At 45.3% G+C, this 21,809-nt stretch overlaps 1 protein-coding gene across 2 annotated transcripts in view; it reads left to right on the top strand.

The window, feature by feature from the left end:
• The first annotated feature begins 4,700 nt into the window (after positions 1 to 4,700).
• LOC147429491 (DNAJ heat shock N-terminal domain-containing protein) overlaps positions 4,701 to 21,809 on the top strand; it is a 41,239-nt gene continuing 24,130 nt past the window's right edge. The window contains exons 1-5 of one of the 2 annotated variants that reach the window (XM_086495185.1): positions 4,701 to 4,980; positions 5,063 to 5,234; positions 5,313 to 5,545; positions 5,631 to 5,727; positions 5,811 to 5,900. In XM_086495185.1, the coding sequence (XP_086351311.1) occupies positions 4,967 to 4,980; positions 5,063 to 5,234; positions 5,313 to 5,545; positions 5,631 to 5,727; positions 5,811 to 5,900 (606 nt within the window). In that variant the 5' untranslated portion in view covers positions 4,701 to 4,966. Of the gene's footprint in view, positions 4,981 to 5,062; positions 5,546 to 5,630; positions 5,728 to 5,810; positions 5,901 to 21,809 lie in introns of both variants that reach the window. The other variant, XM_086495184.1, reaches the window with a different exon arrangement.

Genomic DNA, 21,809 nt, shown 5'->3' on the forward strand with positions numbered 1-21,809 from the left:
ACTTGAAAAACCCAAGCAAAACATACTAAAAAATGGAATAACACCAAATCAATAGATGCGTACTTGGAGAGTTGAACTTAATGTTCACTTACCCGTATTCAAATGCAGAGGAGCACATAGCCCACCTTTGAAAAAACCAAGCAACATTGCATTGGAAACCCTGGGTGTTGCCTTCGCAGTCCAAACCCGTTGGTTATAATCTACGTAGTCAAACCCCTTGGTAAGATCCTTCGTAGAAATTGCTCAACTAGCAGGTAATTGTAACTGGTAACCAACATAGTCAACCGTGTACAAAATGAGAGGAATCAAATTGAAAAGTTGAACTTGTCCGCTACCGCGTGGTAGATTGCGGAATTCTTTCCTTGAAAGTATAACGGGAATAGATCAAACTGTTATCCTCAATGCTTATGGGATGATTGAGTAAACACCAGTTGGGTATTATCCCAAAATTGTGCTTCCATAGACACTCAGAGTGCTATAGAGAGAGCAGGATATCAACACAAGTGAAATGCCGAGCTCTTATGGAGAAGCCATGTTGTCACAACGGTTTGTTGCATCTAGACTCCGTGGGAGAGATCAACTGATGTGAGTTTATGGTTATCAAAAAACTCAATGCGAGCGTCGCACTGAAAACATGTAGTGCAAAAATGACACCCTAAACATCCGTAATGACAAGACTCTTGCTTGTCCATTAACGTCGATGTGTACTCCACTAGGTAGATTTGTTTGATCTTAAGAACAATCACCCAAGGAATGCTAACAGCTGGGTCTTACCCGAGATCTGACAAGGACTCTTAGCCAGTGTGTGTGGTTCATAGCCCTCATCACAATTAGTGGTCAATCGACGAACTGATGAAGACTAATTTGGATGGTGTCTTGCCCAATTTCTAGCTGAGAGTTAGAGCACCTTGGCTTAGGCTGACTCACGAGCAAAACATATATCAAAAGATTCTTAAAAAGTTTTCTTTATTCTCTAAGAAAAAAAAGAGAGACAGAGAACGCTGGGCTGAAATTTTTTCCTTAAGTGACTACTTTGTATATGCTGTGCCCATGCTCGTGTGCAGCTTATCAATATATAAGCGTACCACAGTTTTCTGCTATGACTCTCTCATTGAGAGAGGTAACAGAAAAACACAAACAAGTCATAGACTGACCCACCTACCGTGTATGTGGTTGTGACGACACTAGTGTGACTTAATGATAGCACTCTGCCTTTGAATTAAGTCCTTGATTTAGGTTCTTTTTAGTGTTGTTGTGCGTTGCCAGCAACCAAAATTATGTGAAACAATCCAGAACTTATCTTGTCCTTGACAGGCTGGTGTTATAGCGGGAGCGTGTTTCAGGAGGCGGTAGAATTGAATCCACCTAGCTAGCATGCATGCATACATAATCTTAAGCCCTTGGCAAAAGTGATGGCCTCAAACATGAGAGCAAAAACCATAAGTGCCTTGCACAGTTTAGACTGGGAGGGATTCTGTGAGCTGAGATTCCCTATTTTGCCAGTTTCCCAAACTTGTGTGCCAATGCCCTTGATGCCAAGTCATTGGGCAGTACCTTGGCACAAGGGAGAAGCCTTGCTTCCTATAAAATTGTCAAAGCATTTTGCTTTGCACAAAAGCAGTACTTTCCAATCAAAGTTGTAAACATGAAAAAATAAACAAAACTGAACATGGTCTAACCTGGTCATCCTGTTGTAGCCAGTTGTCTTGAGATGTCAAGGAAAAACTCGCTCAAATGCAGCTCATAGCCTTGTCTATTGCGCGAGAGAGAATTATCGTGTCTATCATATACACCCTCGTATATCATATACGCCTGTCTGGTATGTAATGAAATAACCGACAGTCATATTGCCAATTCCCCCGCCAAGTTTGTATGCTCATAGCATAGTCCAAATGCGAGAATCTTCAATGCAAGATGCCCAAATTCTGGTCAACAGATGTTGGTACCGACGTACAAAGATGATGGAAAACGAGAATTGACCTTGTCAAGCAATTTCAATTGAAATTGGTTAGTGCCGTGTGGCGAGCATCTTTGCCGGCTTCTGGAAGCAGTGACAAGAAGTCAGCCATGCCGAGCTCTGTGCACCCTTCATGAAGTCGAGCCAGAGGGTGTGCCGATCTCCTTGAGATTCCATGGGCATCAAAATTGAATTGCAATTGATCTGTGCAACAGATCAGGGTTGCAGGTACTCAAGCCATGCTTGAGTCATGTTGGCACGTTCAGCATTGGTTTGGTGCCAACAAAATTGTAATGCTTAAACCAACTGTCACAAGCCCTGCTTGTGCTTGGAGTGCCTAAAGTGCACTCCCCTCGATTTGCATGCGAGCCTTGCTAGAAGGCAATGCAAGCCTTGCTTGCCCAAAATGTTATGTAAATTTCAAAGTAACAATGCAACATGCACATTATAGGCATAATTTAGTTGCATGTGAAAGTGATGATCATTCATACTAGAAAAACCATGCAAATGAATGGAGATTGAACTTGTACAACAGCCTTGTTGGAACAAGAATCACTCATCATGTTCGAACAAATTTTGCCAAACAACTTCAAAAACAAATGCATACCTCATTAATGACTTGTGCCGACTTACCTTGCTAGCCGCATGGCCTATGTGGTAGCTCTTCCATACCCCTTGCAACCCATGTCGAAACTTGAAGCTTGTCCTGCCCTCATGTACCCTCATGGAGGTTGGTTGCAAGGCTTCTCTCGGAATGCCTTGCCTTATGCACAATTCATGGTGAAGCTTAAAGCAAGGATCAGTTACAAATTCTTGGCTACAAACCTTTTCAAATGTGATTAACTCGAATCGAAGCGAGTTCAAGGCATACGGACTTCATGGAATTTCTTGTTGCAGCATCACGTACGTGCATGCTTGAATCTATGCCAAGCTGACCATGCCTTGAAATCTTGCGCATGCTGTAATTGGTTCGAGATTATCGAAACTATGCCACTGGAACCAACACAAAATGACATGACATGCAATTTGGACCCCCTCAGCTCCTTTACTTGAATCTTCCAAACAATAGGGATCTTCATTGGTCACATTGAGAAAGGCTTCTAATTCCTGTTGTGATTTGTCAATCACAAGTGCAGTGGGCCGGACTTGACCCATCCTAGAGAATTTTTTCTGTAATGTCACCTCGAATGCAATAACTTCATGACGGCCACCGGCATCAGTAGTACACAACCTAAACCATAGTGAGATTTCTTGTTCGAGTTGATTAGGTAGTACGGCTGCAAACAAGGGGAGACCATAAACATTTGTTTTGAAAGTGCTATCAATTACCCAAGAGTTGTTTGTTGAAAACCGCAAGGCCATTTGCAACATCCAATCATCTTGAAGAACTACTATGAATGGTCTATCTTTTGGATCTACTACGCTTGGATTATAAGGCTGGAAGTACACAATCTACAAATATATCACAATAAAAAATCTCATGATGTCTAGACTTACAAGAAAACTTGTGGATACGTAAATTAGAAAATTAACAACCTTGTGTTGTTTTTGCAAAGCCGCTACCTCTAGATACATGGTTTCCCAATCATCGTGGGGTATCCTTCCTGCAAAAGATGTTTAGCTTAGAAACATGAGTATTTACAAGCTTTACAAGTTTTGTGATTGAAGACAAAAAAAATACCTTCAATACGTTTTTGGTATGATAGCATTTGAACCTCCTTTGGGATCATGAAGGATCGATAGATAGTATGGTCTAGCTTGTTGGCTCTCTAAATGTAATTCTTTTCTTTCAATAGTGACATGTGTGCCACATGACGAGAGCTACTAATAGAAAACAAATCGTTTGCACAAGACTCCTGAACAAGAGGATGCACTGGCAAATGATATAAATCAACCCTGGTACCTGGGATATGGCCTTCGTGGACTGGATAAACTTGCAAACAGACATTGTCACTATGGTTGGAAAATTGCACTTGTACCTTGAATGGACACCCACATTTCTTAGATGTTCGCAATATACATATTTTTCCTTTATGCTTTGTCTTTCCACCTCTATGACACATGTAGTCAATCATGACGCTTGTGGGATGATGCCTCTTGGAAGAACGTGCCATAACTAGCCGTACTTTGTGATCTAGTTGTGTGTCCACGTAAGCTCTTGTTGAATCAATGGCATACAATGGAGCCTTATTGAGATCCCACTTACTTTGGATACCCACATTAAACCTCTTTCCATGGCCGCATCTACATGAGTTGACAAATTCCTTGATGTAGGACATTGCAATACCATAGTTGCGAACATCCACACACCATGTTGTTTTCAAGGTATCAAGTGTGGAAGCAAGATCCCTATGGTGATGTGAGCCTAGTATGCAATGTGCATCTTCTAGAATGCTTTGCCAATCCTCAATACAAGAAATCCTTATTGAAGGATTGCTCTTGCGATAGATAAAGGTCAATTCATCCTCGACTTCTTGCAAACACAACATATCTTTCATTCTTCTCCATTTCTTGAGATCAAGTAGTCCCCTAGGATCGATTCGTAAATTCGAGCAGATTAGTAAATTCGGAGAAACTGTCGAGTATCTTATATTGTAAATGTGGGTCGATTCGTAAATTCGAGCAGATTAGTAAATTTGGAGAAACTGTCGAATGTGACGGTCCATGATTGATGCGCCCAATGTTTTCCTCCTCCACCATTCATCCCATTTGAACATGCCAGTGTGGTATAGTGATGAGGGTTAAGTAGCCGTGCGAATGGTTTAGTCATTTCTTTTGCTGGCGACGTAGCGTCCGATTTAAGGTGTTCCACGGTGAATTCTGACAACGTGGAGCAGCCTGACGTACTCTCTATATAAGTTTAATACTTACGTGTTAGAAGCAAGGGTTCTGGGTTTTACGTGCAGTCAGGTTGATGACATTCTTCTCTCTCAGCTGAATCGAGGAGAACTTTAAACTCACAGGGTTGGGCACCTTTCATAGCCACTAGAAGTGGGCTGTCACGTATCCATGTCTTTTCTCAAGTATTTGCTCTGCTACGTTTGATTTACTTCTCAATTTCCAAATTTTCTCCGTTTCTGCTCCGCTAACTGGCAATCCACACAGAAAGACACTCTTGTGCTGGAGTTCGAAGCAGCTGCGCCCTCATGGAGCTTTGCAATCCTCTTCCTCATACGCCTCTCAAGTTCAGGATGCTGGCAACAAACGTGCTTTTGTGGAAAAGGCAAAATGTTCAGCAAATGATGGCTCACATCCTATCAAAGACAATTGCTTGATGGTAGGACTGGCAGAACATGGCCCTTCTGCTTTTCATAACATTCCTCTGAACATGGACATGGGCATTTCACACATGCAGCGAAACACATATGTCTGCAGTTCCTATGCTACCACTTCAGGATTAAAGTCCCGAATCTTTAGCATGAAGTTGACAAGACATGTTCAAACGCTCTCAACTCAGACAAGAACATCCAAAGCACAGTGCTGGTCTTGTGGAAGAACCAAATCTGAAAAGGGATTTCTATTATGTCCCTCATGTAATGCTGTCCAGGCTCCTGATCCAGACATCACTTATTTTGAAATTTTTGACCAGTAAAGTATTTCTCGTGAGATGTCTCTGTAAACATTTTTAGTGTTGATGTGCTTCCCATAAGGTTTGCATGCATGTCTCTAACAGGGACCAGAAGTTTGAGATGGATTTGAAGGACTTGGAAACCAAGTATAAGAGCTTAATGAAGAGATTGCACCCTGATCTGACACATGGGAAGTCAACGGTAGTGTTTGTTGTGCTCGATTTATTTTGTCAAATATGTAGTCTCAATGTCTTGAAGTATCTACTTTTTGTTTTCTCAAGCAGGAAGAAAACGAAAATTATGCTCATTGGTCAGCCCTGGTTACTGCTGCCTATACAGTGCTTTTGAAACCAGTATCAAGGGCAACATACTTGGTATGCAATGTGCATTTTTCTGTCCCCTCCTTTTTCCTTTCTCTTTCAATAAGGTAACGTGTAAGAATTTTCAATGCACATCATTTGGCTTGTGTATGGATTTATCAATGAAATTACACATCCCCATTATAGTTAATAGGCTTCTTTGTGACTATGCCCGGCCCCTGTGGCTTTGTGAGGCTCGTCTTTCCCATGTGTTGTAGGCAGTCAGGACCCTGCATAATCCTCTTTGCATAGTTGGTTGTACAAGGCACACTCGGTTGCGATAGCTGTTTTGCGGTCAGCTGGTGGCGTCAGCATGTAACCTAAGACTAATAATATGCCCATTTGTGGTAGCGTACTGTCCAGAATGGGGGAACACGTTGTGTATCTGACCTAGTGTATTTGCAAGTACCTTGAAACCAGTATCAAGGGCAACATACTTGGTATGCAATGTGCATTTTTCTGTCCCCTCCTTTTTCCTTTCTCTTTCAATAAGGTAATGTGTAAGAATTTTCAATGCACATCATTTGGCTTGTGTATGGATTTATCAATGAAATTACACATCCCCATTATAGTTAATAGGCTTCTTTGTGACTATGCCCGGCCCCGTGTGGCTTTGTGAGGCTTGTCTTTCCCATGTGGTCGTAGGCAGTCAGGACCCTGCATAATCCTCTTTGCATAGTTGGTCGTACAAGGCACACTCGGTTGCGATAGCTGTTTTGTGGTCAGCTGGTGGCGTCAGCATGTAACCTAAGACTAATAATATGCCCATTTGTGGTAGTGTATTATCCAGAATGGGGCAACACGTTGTGTATCTGACCTAGTGTATTTGCCCATCACCTCCGGAGGGTGATAGAAACTCAGCTCGTTGGTTTTGTAGAGTGCGTTCAAAGCATGAATGACCTCTATATAAACCTGCACCTACTCTTGGGCACTGACGACGTGAGTAGGGATGTGATAACTGTTGTCCAAGCTATGCATGATAAAGGTGATAATCTTATTCTTCCTGTTTGGACAAGCAGCGAAGTTGAGATCACATATTGTCAAATTTGGTTCTTTGCTCTTCGTAGGTTTGTAGTAGTATTCATTTTCAATTTCGTATTTAGCTTACCTGAGGATTTAAGAATGTGTTTCGTTAGAAGTTGTTGTGTGAAGTTTGATTTCTAGGATTAAGTTTTTAAGATGTCTTATCCGTTTTTTGCTTAAAGTTGAGTACTTGTTTTAAGCCAAATACGTTGCGTCAACTTATTTTACACATGGCTTTTCTAAAAACATTTTTAAGTTAATAATGTTTTGTTTTATATAGTTTTGTTTCGTAGCAAACAAAGTGATTTAGTTTGTTTGTTTGTTTGTTTTTGTTTTTCTTTTCTTTTCTTGTGTCCCTTGCTTTTTAAATTTTATGAGTGCTTTATTCCCTCTTATAATTCGTGAGTTCAGACTATTCTGAACTTATGAAGGTATATACCTTTCCATGAGGATTAGCGTACTGTCCAAATTGTGGAACATGTGGTGTGTTTGACCGAGTGCATTCACAGGTACCTTGCCAGGAGGATTTAACTGAAGTGACTTGGATATTTTTAGAGGGCTTCATTCAAAGATTTTATAGACTCATGGTATAACCCACTTCGAAATCACTTATTAGTGACCCTTTCTGGTATCATATCTGTCAAAGTCGACGATGTGGAAACGTAGAGCAATGGGGAGAAAATACACGAGAGAGAGAGAGAGAGAGAGAGAGAGAGAGAGAGAGAGAGAGAGAGAGAGAGAGAGAGAGAGAGAGAGAGAGAGAGAGAGCGTTGAACCAACCAACCTTGGCAATGAATTGATGATTTACAATGGGGGCAAGTTGGTGCTTATATACTCACCTTAGCAAATTGCCCTACCCAGACTTTGACAAATAAGTAAATTAAATGCCTAAAGCCAAAATAAATATTGGGTTCACATTGGGCTATTCACCTGAGATGCTACAACTTTAACACCCTCTTTACACCCCATAGTGGACATATGTAGGAAGACCAAGTTGATGAAGAAGCTACCATGGTATTACAGACTTGGACACTCCAAGCGAGAAATCACATGAATAGAAAGTGCAAAATCTCTGAACTTGACGAGAGAGAGAGAAAAGAGGAGAGTCGACATCGCGCGGCCAAGTGCTGGGCCAAGACGCACTGCCCCAAAGACTGGCGTCCCTTTCTGGTATTTCTTTATTATTTTGTTCTCAAAATACAGCTCTCCAAGGGTCTAACTCTCTCTGAGACTCTGTGTCTAGATGCTCCCTCAAGAGAAGCCCTCTGGGCACGTCCAAGGGATGCCTAAGAGCAGAGCCCCAAAAGCATTAGGTTCAAAATCACTTCACCCAAAAGCTGCTGCTCTCAAAAGTACCACGTAAACTGCCCAGCAGCCAGAAGCGCAAAACACGGAAATTTGTACAGCCTGCCATGTCAGCATCAACATTGCAATTCACGGAATTCGGTACAGCTTGCCACGTCAGCATCAGCAACGCAACTCATGGAAATCTGTATAGCCTGCCATGTCAGGATGCAAGCGCAATTTACGGAAATCACTTCCAGAGGTCAAGCTTTTGATCTTTAGGGTTTTAGGTCCTAGGGCGCTCCTTAAATTGGTTCAACAACGCCCTTAAATTGGTTCAACTTGCTGGGTTGGGTTTCAAAAGGTGTTAGGTTTTAAAATCATAACCCCTTATTTTAGGCCTATTGTAAAATTCTTTTGGGTTCAGTTTCTCCTTGTTCTCTTGGTCGTTTTCCTTTGAGTTGGGCATGCCACGTCATCACTTTATGACATTCCCCCATCTTGAAAGAATTCACCCCCAATTACACTTGCAAAATAGCCATAGATGATAGGACAAAAACTTTCTTCTGTAGACACTTACTCTATGTACTCATGCACTAGACTACACCAATCCAACAATTCTACAAAGACATGAGTCCTCGATCAATCACATTTCTGTTGAGGGTCTCATATCAAACCCAACTATTTAGCAATCACATCCAGACCGCGCTGATCTTTTCACGGATGCCTTGATCTAGTAAATCTTGTTACTATCAGATTCATATCCTTTCTTTTCACATTTCAATTAAGCAAACCATGCCCATGATCGTCCTCACAAGAAGGTACATCCATATAGCATGTAGTTCACAAAATCACACACTTAGTTCACATTGAACATCGTGTTTCAATCATTCAATCTAGCCATCTCATTCTATCCAGAACTCTTGATGCACCTAGATCACTGTGCAGCCATCTCATCCTTTCGGAACTCTTGATGCACTCACAACAATATCCAGTCATCTCGTCCAGATAGACATCTTGATGCACTAGAATCTCATTTTGTTCACATTCAGTTCTCATTTACTTAGCCATCAAATCTACATCTCGTTGATCTCTAACAGATGTCAAGTTGCACAAAGTTCAAATCATTCATCAGACAAAATTCTGCAAACATTTCATCTTTCTCTACATGTCTCTAACAATACACACAGGAAAGAGCACATGTCTTCAATTTAATCAAGAAAATTTCCAATTCAGTGCACATTTCATAAAGTCATTCCGCAATATACTGTCAACCTGTCAGTACCCCTAAGGGGCCCTAACATCTCAAAAGAAATTAGTAACTTTATTCAATCTAGGCAATCCATGACAAAGGAGTGGAGTTGCTCCCTTCTTGTGCAATCCGCACGATGGCACCATATTGAACTTGTTGATTCATTGGTAACTTTTGGCATAGACACTGCTAATAATCCAAAAGCTTCAAGGTACAGCTCTGTAATGGACTAGGACACCCCAAGTCAAGAATCTACTGCGACACGACAGGAATTTACTTTAAAACAGTTCACAATTAGATTCGACACCGGCCCGACGGAATTTCGTGCCAAGAGGTATTGGCCCCAAAGACTGGCCAAGCTACAAGGGTTCAGTTCAGTTCAATCAGCTTAGGAATAGGAAGTGTTTTGGCACTTTTGTGAGTGTGTTTGCAGATCGTGCATGTCCAGACACTTAGAGTAGATGCATATCCTCTGGTTGCACACATCCTAATCATCAGTAGTACCATCAGATTTCATCAAGAGCATTTTACAGTGCACAGAACCTATTTTTCCTATTTTAGCCATTTTTCACTTATTAAAAATGGTGACTTTGTTGGGAAACTAGGTAGGGCAATTTGGCCAAGTCAATATATAAGAAAAGCTAGCGCTAGCACTTTTTGGCGGAAGAAGCAGCAGGAACCAAGTGTTCAACATGCACCTTCTCAGCAAAGCCCCCCCCCCCCCCGACAGGCAACCTAGCGTTTTCAGCCAACAAGAACCAACGTTTTTAGCATTTGCAGATCAGCCCAACGTTTTGCAACTTGCAGATCAGCCTGGCGACAACATAGCACAGCAAGATCCATAGCGTTTTTGCATCAGACTTCAGATCAGCCCTAGCATTTTTGGGACAGCAGAATACCTAGCGTTTTGCAGATTCCCAGCGGTAGAACACCCAGTAGCATCAGCGTTTTGCATTTGCAGCAGATAGATTCAACAGAACAGCCCCCAAACCTCGCAGATCTCTCCTTCCCGCAGCAGATCCTCGCCGCACGGTCAGATCAACCAGTGTTTGCAGATTCAGCCCGCTATTCGCAGATTTCAGCATTTACGTTTTCAGCTTGTCGTCGTGGCATCGTTGTCATCGCCGTTGTCACCGACATAGAGTTAGAATTCAGCAGATACAAGATTTGGAGATTTCAACCCTTAGCCTTTTCAGTTTTCAGTCCGTCTCGTCCTCGTCCTCATCGTCGTCGACATCGTTGGCAAGTCCATTGCATTGTAGAGATTTGTGCAATCAATAGTAGACCGTTCTCGCCATAGAGAGTGGGGCTTTCGGAGGAAGGTTTGACAACATTCTGATGTCGTATTCTTCTCTCTCTATCTCTCAGTCTCAACACCTTCATTCACAGTGTTTACCACTTTGTTTGTGATCACTTGCACTCTCTTACTAAAGAAACGGAAGGCTTTCCCTTCCGTAAGTAAAAGGAACCCTTGAGCACAGTTCGGAGCACTCATCTTGAGCAAAGTTCAACATTCACTTCCGCTCCACCTTACATTGGGATCAAAGCTTTGGCAGTGTTCTATATCACTCAAGGAAAGAACCCTCAAGGAAAGAACCACAAGATTTTTTTTTCGCTTGTTGCGGTCGCAGGTAACCCAAGCCCTCTTGGGCGTGTTGATTCCTAATCGTGTTTTGAAGAGTGACAGGAAACCCAAGAAAGAAGGGCTTGTCCAGCCTCCCCTTGTTTCTCTTTTGACTCATTGAGAGCGGACTGTGCACTTAGCGGCCGGCCAATCGACGTGAGGTGGGAAAAAGCAACCTTGGTGTGAGCGCAAGACCGCCAAGGGGTGCGTCCGCGGGAAAGAGAAGAGCTCGGGTAAGAGAAGATCCTTCTCTAACACAGATTGCAAGCTACAGAAGAACTTAAGAACCTCAAGACTCAAGACCCTCAAGAACCTCAAGAAACCAAGACCCACAAGAACCCAAGTTCCTCATGAACTTAAGAACCCAAGACTTCAGTCACGCGAAGCGGAATGGATACTTCGCATGAAGGTGGTGGGCATGGAAGTGGCAAAGAAGAATTTTCCCCACTAGGAGGTTTTTCCGACCCTCCCTCTTCACCATCTACGCCAAGGATTGCACCAAATCCTATGGAGGCTTTGGTCAAGACAATGATGGACATGATGAGACAACAAGAAGTGTGGCGTGAAGAAAGAAAAGCAGAATTGGATCATGAACACGAAGAAAGAATGGCAGCCTTAGAGCGTGAGCACGAGCAAGCACGCTTGGCAGCCGAAGAAAGACGGTTAGAGCGTGAAGCGCAGAGAGACCAACGCATGCAAGAGTTGGTCCTACTCTTTTCTAATGTGCAGGCGAAGATTGAACAGAATCAGGAGAAGGAGACTCTCAGAGTCCTTGCTTCTTCAAAGCATGACACATGGTTTGCATGATCAAGATGTGATTATTCATGAGCATGATGATTTGCATGATCAAGATGTGATTATTCACGAGCATGATGATTTGCAAGATAAAGCTGTGATTGTTCACAAGGATGATGATTCAGTTGATGCTTTTTCTAGTGATGCTAACCTCATTGCAGAATCGGTCAATCACAAAGAACCGATCTTGGCTCTCGAGCCTAGATTTAAAGAACTCCCACATGAAGTATTATGTGTTCAAATGATTAGTCAACACGCATTGTTGGAGTGTTTCTTTCGTGATGGTTTCCTGTATTTTAGTCACCATCATTATGTGGTTCCTTTTCATAGGCATGCCATATTGTACGATGAACACGATTCACTCATGAATGAGCATAGATCTATACGGATTACTCATGAAAAGATGAAATGTTTGCATTTAAGGAATTCACATTCCATGTCTCTTCCTTGGCATGACTCAGTCTCAGAAAGAGCACAAGAAAGAATTGAATTGCCACAGTTGATAGATTTAGATCAAAAGACAAGTTTCGAATCCATTGTTTGCGTGTGTTTGATGAATGGTTTAGCACTCCGTCTCTTTGTTCATTTACATTGCATGCACAGTCTTTTAGGAAGACTAGAATTTTTCCAGTCACTTTACATGGAATGGGTATGTTCATGTTTTTGTGTTGAAAGTGGTTTTTTTAAGGAATTTTCATCTTCGGAGATTCTTGAAGAAGGTGGACCTACGTCCATAGACAAAGTTGAACCATTGAAGGATCCACAAATGACTTTGTGTTGCTTTCGGTGCGGCCCAAAGAAGCAAGCGTTACAAACCTTTATGAAGTTCAAGTATCGCACGACCCACACATCGGAGTGGCTCGGCGAAGAGTCCTTTCTATGATTTTGGACGCCGTTGGCGATCTCCCTCGACGCCTACAGTTCGGTACCAGTACCTCACTTTAAAAAGGAGGAGATGGCACATCCAACCCTATATGTACATGGACAAGCTACTTCATGACAAGGGTTCAGTTCAGTTCAATCAGCTTAGGAATAGGAAGTGTTCTGGTACTATTGTGAGTGTTCGCAGACCGTGCATGTCGAGACACTTAAGAGTAGATGCATATCCTCTGGTTGCACACAACCTGATCATCAACAGTCTGGCATGCTTCCTTGCGGCAAAGGTGCAGAGTCTGGAGTACCGGCTTATACTGAGTTGATGCAATATAAAGAAATACTGAAAGGGGCGCCAAGGTTTGGGGCCAAAACTCTCTGGGGTGGAATTCCGCCACTCCATGTCGCGTGTCGTCTCTCTCTTTCAATTCAATTGTTATTGAAGTGCTAAAAGTTTGTTCAGTCTGTTCTTTTCTATTGGCACGTGGTGCTCGTCTTGTGACAGTGGTATCAAAGCATCAGGCGTGTGCTTTTCTGAAAGCATATCGGTCCTACATAAGAGCAAATAGAGCTATTGGATTTTGATTTGAGGTATCTTCGCCCTCCAACCCGGACGTATTAGCCACTCCCACCCTTACTTCATCGCGCATCGGGTGCGCTCCCGTCTTCACCGCTCATGTCTTAAAGGAAATAGGCCATTAAGATCACTTGCAAGAGAAGGATCCAAGATTTGTTTCGAGTCACTGTTTTTCTCAAAAGCAGTGCCATGCAGATGTTGGTGTTTATAGCTACCAAGCAACACACTCCAAGGACTTGGCAAGCTTTCGAGAAAACTTTTGCCCGAAGTTATATGGTTTATGACATCTTCCTTCGGAGTGCAACTTCTGTCAGAGTGGGGTATCCTGAAATGCTTGCCAAGGAAACCCTAGCAGATTATAACTTGAAGTTTCTCGACATCTCCCAGTAGATGTCTCTTCACGATCAGATGACCTTGGAGGTCCAGTGCGATTGCTATCTTGGGACTACCATCGCCGCCAAAGAAACACTTTGTCCGATAGCTGATGGATCATGCTGTGCTCGGCTACGACCCTATGGGATGAACCTAACCCTAATTTTTGGTGCAAGTTTCAGGATGGAAAGTCAGTCGACTTTTCGAGCTCGACTGATGTCGAAATTGCTTTTTAAGTTTGAAATCTGTTTGAGAACTTGTTTGGTGATCCTGTTTGGAATTTGTTTGAAATGGATGGTATCTGTTTTGAACCTGTCTTGGTGCCGATTTGAATTGTTTGACTCTGGTTTTAGTACTGGTTTCAATGATTGGTGATTTTACTCCCGGGTGGAGTAGTGAGAAATTATGTTTGAGAATGCTTGTTCATACTCATGGCTCGGACGCTTGTGGGGGGAGTATTGAATGATTGAAAAGTGATGTTTTTTTTTTTACTCATGGCTCGGACCCTTGTGGTTATTTACGGGGGGAGTATTGTTGTTGTGACTCGCGGCCCGGACTTGGATGGTTATGCGGGAGGAGTATTAAGAAGTCTGAGCAGTGGTTACTCTCAGCACCTCCAAACGATGGAGGCTGTGGTCTGGGGGGCGTTTGGTTGTAAAAGGCCTCTATATCTCCCGGCCCGGACCTTTTTAGGTAATGCGGGAGGAGCGATGAGGGAGTCAATATCTCCCGGCCCGGACCTTGTTAGGTTATGCGGGAGAAGTGTTCATCGGTGACTTTATGTTTCTATGTCTTGTAACATGCATATGTGAGCATTTGTTTTGCATTGTAATGTGCCAATTACTGAATATTCCTAATTGGATGAGATTGCTTGGGTATGTAATTTTAGTGCATCAAAACACCCGTGGAAGATCAGTACGGTCTGGGTGTGATGGCTGATTTTACTATGCCAGAATATCAAGAGTTCCAATCTGGAAGAAAGGATAAGCTAACTCCTTGATCAAAACAGCCGAGAGGAGAAGCTAACTCCTTGATCAAAAGAGTAGAAAGGAGAAGCTAACTCCTTAATAAAAAGAGCAAACTGATTGTCCCTCTGAAATTTTTGAGCTAACTTGAGTTGTTTTGTAGATATGTTGTAATCGCAGACGATTACTCTCTTTCAAGAAGGGGAGATGTAATAAATTGCTGACGTGTCCTGAAGAAGGGAGCCAACTTGAAGATGCCGGCCGAAGGGCCTAAACCCTAAGAAGAACAAGTAACAGAAGAAGAAGTCCTACCAACTTATGGGGACCCCGTCTGATGGGGCTCCAAGTGACAAAGGATTAAAATAAAGCAGGACCTGCGCGCGCGCACACACACACACACACACACACACACACACACACACAAACTGATGACGTGGCAGATTTTCAAAAATTGCGCTGACATGATGACGTGGTAGGCTGTACGGATTTCTGCGTTTTGCACTGGCTGATGACGTGGCAAGCTGTATGGATTTCCGTGATTTATGTTGGCAGCTTTTTGGCTTTGCTTTTGGACCAGATGCTTTTAAGTTTGAAGGCTTTTTACTGTAAACTGCTTTTTAGGCCAAGGGCCTTTAAATATGAGGTTAGGGCTCATTCTCTGGCATGCTTCCTGGCGAAGGTGCAGAGTCTGGAGTACCGGCTTGTACTGAGTTGATGCGATATAAGAAAATACCGAAAGGGGCGCCAAGGTTTGGGGCCAATACTCTCTGGGGTGGAATTCCGCCACTCCGTGTCGGGTGTCGTCTCTCTCTTTCAATTCAATTGTTATTGAAATGCTAAAAGTCTGTTCAGTTTGTTCTTTTCGATTGGCACGTGGTGCCCGTCTTGTGACAGCCAGTCACCTAAAGTGCGTGCGTGACCCTCTGCCATGTGACCCTAGGAAACATGAGGCCGACTACCAACCAAGTGGCCTCTCTCAGTGCTAACCATGGGGTTCCAAACAAGGGGCTGTCTTAGGCGCTCCTCCATGCAAGTAGGCTGACGCTGCTCAAGGCCTCTCTGCAGTTGCTCCTAGGATCGGAGCAAACTCATAGCAAAGCGGTCCTCCAGTGTCCTACTCAAGCCAACTCTGCGCATCTCTATAAAAATCCATCTGGATGAGGGTCGCCAGGGGACTCCAGCTTGAGGCACCCTGGCACTAAGCCGCTGAAGCAAGAACTCCTTCCAGGGCTGCTCTCTTGGAAGAAGTCCTCTGTTGATAAACTTCTCAAGAAGGGCTCTGCTCTGTTGTGCTGGGCCTATGATCCCCAACCCTCCCTGAGAACAAGGAAGAGTGATGACCTGCCATGCCACTTAGGCCCGAGCTATTTGAGTGTCACGCCTTGACCAAAGGAAGTTCCTGATCAACCTCTCTACTTGGCCGATGCAAGAACTCCAACAAGAAGTGATGTACCGCATAGTAGCCAACAACACCTGGTTGGCCACTACGACTCTGCCTGCCAGAGAAAGTTGTGCGGAGCTCCAATGTAACAACTTCCTCTTGATGGACAGGAGGAGGGGAGCAATGTGTTGCTCGAGAGACAAGTCCAAACCAACCTGATAGCCCAAGTATCGAACTGCAGTCCTTAGGGGAATCCACCTGAAACCCACACCTGGCATCCAATCAGGTGTAGGAGCACTACCAACCGAGAAAGCCACTGTCTTTCTCCAGTTGATCAGAGGCCTGATGCACAACAAAAAGTCTCAAGGCCTACTCACACCTGTGAAGGTTGGCCTCCTGGCCATCCAAGTACAAGGCTGAGTCGTCTGCAAACTCAGCGTCCAATAGCTCATCTCCCTGAATAGGGAGTGCTAAGCCACGTAAACCAACCTACTGTGAAACCAAAAACCTGCTCATCGCCTCAACATAGAACAGAAAGAGAAAGGGGGCAAGAAGACAGTCCTGTCTGACCGAATGTGTGAGCATGAAACGATCACCTCTACCTTCTGACAAAAGTACCTGATTGTGTGCCCGTTTGTATAGAGCTGACACACCTCTGATCCAAGCATCTGAGAAGCCCATCCTGCGTAGAGTGCCCTCCAAAAAGTCCCAGTCAACTCTGTCGTAGGCCTTCTCAAAATCGAGAAGAAGTATCACCAGATCCTCGCCACGGAGCCGCGTGAGGGCAAAAGCCTCCCAAAAAGTAAAGATGTTGCCAAGAATACTACGCTCCTTGACAAAACCTGTCTGTGTCCTTGTATAATTCTCTCTAGAAGTGGCCGAATCTTCAAACTTAGAGCCTTGGCAAGAATTTTGTAGGATGAGTTGAGGATGGTGATGGGGCGCCATTGTCGAATCTCATCCAAGGAGCCACCCTCCTTGGGAATGAGGTAAATCAGGCCCTCGCTCATGCTGTCAGGCATCTCTCCTGTGTGGAGGATGAACTAAAAAGCACTGCAGAGATGTGAGCCAAGCAAGTCCCAATATCCAAGAAAAAGATGGGAGTCAAGCCATCCTCACTTGGACAGCTACCACGGGGGAGTGCTCTAAGAGCCGCGTGTAGCTCCTCTAGTTGAAGAGGTAGCTCAAGCCTCTGGAGCATCTCCTCAGTCACAAGACAAGGCATCGTGCCCACACTTGCTCTTTGCATGCATCGTGACGCTTTGACTGAGGCTCTGCAGAGAGTAGATCACAGTAGAAGTCAATAGCAACTGCCCACATGTCCTCTAGCTCTAAAGCAGCTGACCCGTCGAGCCTCCTCAATTGACTGACCTTGGCATGCGTATGCCGGGGTCCATTGCCTCAAAGAAAGCGCTTGTCACTCTGTCACCCACGTGGGTCCATTGAGATGCCTGTCGATGGAAAGCAAACTCATGGCGCCTCTCCTCTGTGTTGACGAGGTGAGCCTGCTGTAACTGCTCCTCCAACCAAGGACTGTCTGGATGCTGCTCTTGCATCCTCTGCAAGGTAGCAACGCCCCATCGGAGACGCTGCTCCTCCTCTCTCGCTGTAGCCAGGCGAGCTGAAGACTCATGAAGAAAGAGTCGACTAAGCTGAGAAAGTCGTGAGGCCACTTTGTAAGTAGGAGAATCCTGCATGTCTAAGCTCTCTGTCCAAAGAGCCTCCACTCGCTCTCTGAGTGCAGAGTCCAGCATGACCCTCACAGGGATGCATAGCATTGTGCTCCCCCTCCTCTGCCTACGAGTCACTGTGAGGATCACTGGTGCATGGTCCGAAAAGGAAGTCCCAGCCAGAATGCCAACTGTCCCACCCAAGTCACAGAAGTGGTCACTAGTGTAGAAGCGATCTATCCGAGATAGATTCACGCCTCCCACTTTGTGGTCCGAACAAGAGAAGGCCAGGCTGTCTGGGGGCCTCACAAAGCCAGAATGCTGCCACACATCTGAAACTCGCAGTCATACAAAACCTCTCCCAAGCTGCCAACTCAACTCCATGCACAATAGTATGGCTACCACCAATCTTGTCAGAGGGGTCCTCGAACATGTTGAAGTCACCCCCCTATGCACCATTGCTTTGCCTGCGGCAGAGACTCAACAATTTGAGATCAAAACTCTGCACGTGCACTCGCCACATTGGGCGCATAGATGTTCAGGAAGCCCACGAGACAACCCTGAACCTGCATAGTGATCCACTGAGCCCTGCCTGGCACAATAATCCCTCTGCCCACAATGGCCTGCTGCAAAGAATCCGCAATAGTCATACATACCCCGCCCTGGATGCCTCCAGGTCCAAATGCAGTTGACCAAAAAGTCTCATATCATCCACGCAAAAGCTGACCACAACGTCTAATGCGGCTCTCACACAGATGGTGCTCCTGTAGCATAAGAAGGTCAATCTCTCCTCCCACAAGGCATCGTTGAAGCTCTTGACGTAGTCGGCCTCTCTGACGCTAAAACTGGGGCCCACCTAATCCCTGTATGTTCCATGAGACGATCGTCATGGGGAGCGAGAGAGAACTGATGCTGCTGCAACAGCTAACCGTGCTATCTTCGAGGTAGGCTTGGATGGGAAGTAATCCGCATCCGAGCATCCTCGAGATAGGCGTGACTGCAAAAAGTGTCTAGCCCAGGCCCAAGTAGACCGAGCCATGCGTAAAGCAACCTCCTTTGTCTAGGAGTCCTAATGTATGTATACATAACATGGCGGGCTCTGCGTATCAACAAAGAAGTGAACCACAATATGTCTACATCCTGCTGCGTTTGGAGGTGTAATAGAAAACTTGGCCAATGGCCAAAGAGTCTGAAGCAAGTCTGTAACCCCTAGGTCTCCCATGTGATGAGAGAACTCTAGGGCCTCTGTCTGCAACCACTCCAACACTGAGTCTATAGTCCACTCAGCTGGATCCCTGCCGCATAGGGGACAAGAGAAGCCAACCGCTAAGTCCAAGGCCTCTATCCCCCTAGCTGCAAGGAACATTACATGAACTCTGAAGCAGGCTACCTCAAGGGTTGGTGAAGGGTCGCCAAGAGACCGTGTAAAGTCGTAGGCAATCCCAACAGCGACGAAATGTTGAAGCTCGTTAGACCACGAGGAACTGCTGCAAAGGGAGACGTCTGCACCAGAAGGGGGGGTCGCAAGAAAGGCCGTCCCTCTCTCGCCAAGCGACTCGTGGCAAAGGCGCTGCCAAGAGATCTCCTAGTAGCCGAGGAAGGCCCTACCCCCTAGGATGGCTGCGGGATTGGAGCGGGAGGAGATGAGGGAGAAGGGGGAGAGGGGGATCGGCAAAGGTAGGAGGGCGAGATGGAGAGGCAGAGGGAGAAGGAGGGGGGGGGGGGGGGGGGGGGGGAGGGGGGAGCTCTGCCTGCGTACTTTGTGACTCTGCGTGTTGCTGCTGGCCAGCCCTTGAGGGCTGGGGCTGGGCGTGTGGTGTAGGTCAGGGTCTCCTCCGTGGATAGACCTTCGCAAGATGGCATCTGTCGACAAATGAAACAATGATTCGGGAGGCCCGAATACTCCATGCTCTGTCGGAACCAACCCCCACTCACCCAAGGAAGTAGGATGACCTTCGGGAGAGTGTGGGTGTCTCTAACCAGAACACGTACTGAGGGGATGCCGGCCGCCTTGGCAGATACTGAGGCTGCCGTGCGAGGTGTCTGCAGGACAATTCCAATTCTGAGCCTATCCTGGACAAAAGTGGTAGATACTCCCTCCTCAAACCAGGAAAGCAAACGGAAATGGGAAGGTCTACCTCCTTCGCCAGAACATCTGAAGCTGGGTAGGTCAAAACCATGTCTCCACTGTCGAAAGTGGGCTCGAACTGCTCGGATGGTCAAGGGGCTCATCGCAATGACCTTGGACGCCATCTCGGAGGTCACAAACTCTATCTGATAGTAGCCGCGTCCGAGGAACTGAACATCCAAGATCTTGCCCACCTCTGCGAGAAGGCGAGCTTGGAGAAGATCACGCAGCTCTCCTCTGTTGGGTCTGGTGCGGAGAATCTTGCATATGACGGAAGTCGCCTACAGGTGTTCCACCTCTCCGGCTAGGCTTGCTTGCTCTGTTGGTGAGAGAGCAAGTCGAATGGTGGGCTCAGCGGGGTCGGGCGAGGGGACTTCATTGGAGTCCCTTTATGGCAGAGCTTGAGCCTCCATCTGTGTCTGCTGCTGTGAAGGAAAGGCGGAGAAGCGTCGACGAATAGACAACCTCTTGCTAGACCGAGCACGTCGAGGGTGCTGTCGAAGCCCGTCAAGCAGGAATGGAGCGACGAAGGGCTAGAGGTAGTGTGCAGGCGGGCAGGCAGGCGGCGGAGGATGGGTAGGGCAAGGCAGCGGGTGGGGCAGCGAGCAGGGCGCGCAAGGAATGGGAGGGGAGCAGGGGGCGATGGCAAGCAGGGAGCGAAGGGGGGAGAGGCAACAGCATCGAGCACGCAGCACCTGCAAACAAATACTGATTTGGTCACTTCTTTGCCCTTTTGTGAGCTTGTCAATACTAGTTGTGAGACAGCTTTCGATTCTTGTGAGCTTGACAACTCCAATTTTGGGACAGGTTTGCAATCTTCTATGGGCATTTTTTCTTGATGATCGACAACAAATTTGTCGAGATCCCTTGGATGACAGGTTTGCACGCAATGTTGACAGTTGGTGGGGACATTTAGTTCCTACTCTCGTAGTCAGCAACATTTGGATGCTACTTCCATACATCCCTTTGGAGAGCTCCAACCTTGGGGGTAGCCCTTCTTCAGGTGTTCAAATTTGGCCATGGTTTGCTAGTGTAGCAGGTTCTTACCTTGTAGTCTTTTGCCTAGTTTTCTGGCATGTTACAAATCAGCCCCAACGTTCTTCATAGGCTTGTTCCCAGAGCCGGTTCCTTTACTCTTCCTTTGAGTATTGGAGTCATGTTGTATATTGGGATATTGATTGCACAGTTTAGTTGTGGGTATGTTTTCTTCAACACAAGTACAAAGGACAGTTTTTGATGAAGTTTTTAAGGAAGCAAGTTAAAACAGTGGGAGTATATGTGCTCTTCCGAGTATGTATGCAGTATGGCATATTGTCTTAGATTGAACCTACACGTTTGATCTTGGTAGACGTAGAGAAGTGGTGGACATTTCGTTTGATCCTTGGGAGTTTGCTTGAGTAGCTAGGTTCTTGTTGGACACCGACAACTTCTTTGGAAAACATGATCCTCAGGTGACCATCTTTCTGGTCTTCCTATTCTTAGTAGTTTGTTTTTTTACTAATGGTGTGATTCTCTATGAGTCTCGCGTTCCATGAGATTCAAGTTTTTTGCTATTCAAATGTAGAGGAAGTAGTTTTACTCTAGGTTGTCTCAGATTTCTTGCTGGTGGTACTCATTCTCTTTTCCTAGGATGGAGTGGGAGAGGGACTTTCTATCTTGGCGGAGCTCTCAGCTTTAGCTTTGGAGCTTTCAATGACTGTGTTTGCTCTGTTCCGACGTGGGTTTAGTCAGTTATTATGAAACCGGCCGGTTTAATCCAAAAAGGGCGGTAGACCTTAGACTTGAACCTTATTTGCTTTCACCCATTTAATTTGTCGCCCACTTTACCTGTACTTTCAAGACACAACAAAGGGGAAAGGGATACAGGCTGTTAGATTGCACCTGTATGAGAAGACCGACACCAGATTGGCCCCTAAATAGGTGCCCCTTTCGGTATTTCTTTATTCTTTAAAAGAGGGAATAAACGCTGTGGTTCCCTAC

This window comes from Adiantum capillus-veneris, chromosome 22, assembly GCF_014529385.1.
Source record: "Adiantum capillus-veneris isolate H3 chromosome 22, ASM1452938v2, whole genome shotgun sequence".
In the NCBI taxonomy this organism is placed as follows: Eukaryota; Viridiplantae; Streptophyta; class Polypodiopsida; order Polypodiales; family Pteridaceae; genus Adiantum; species Adiantum capillus-veneris.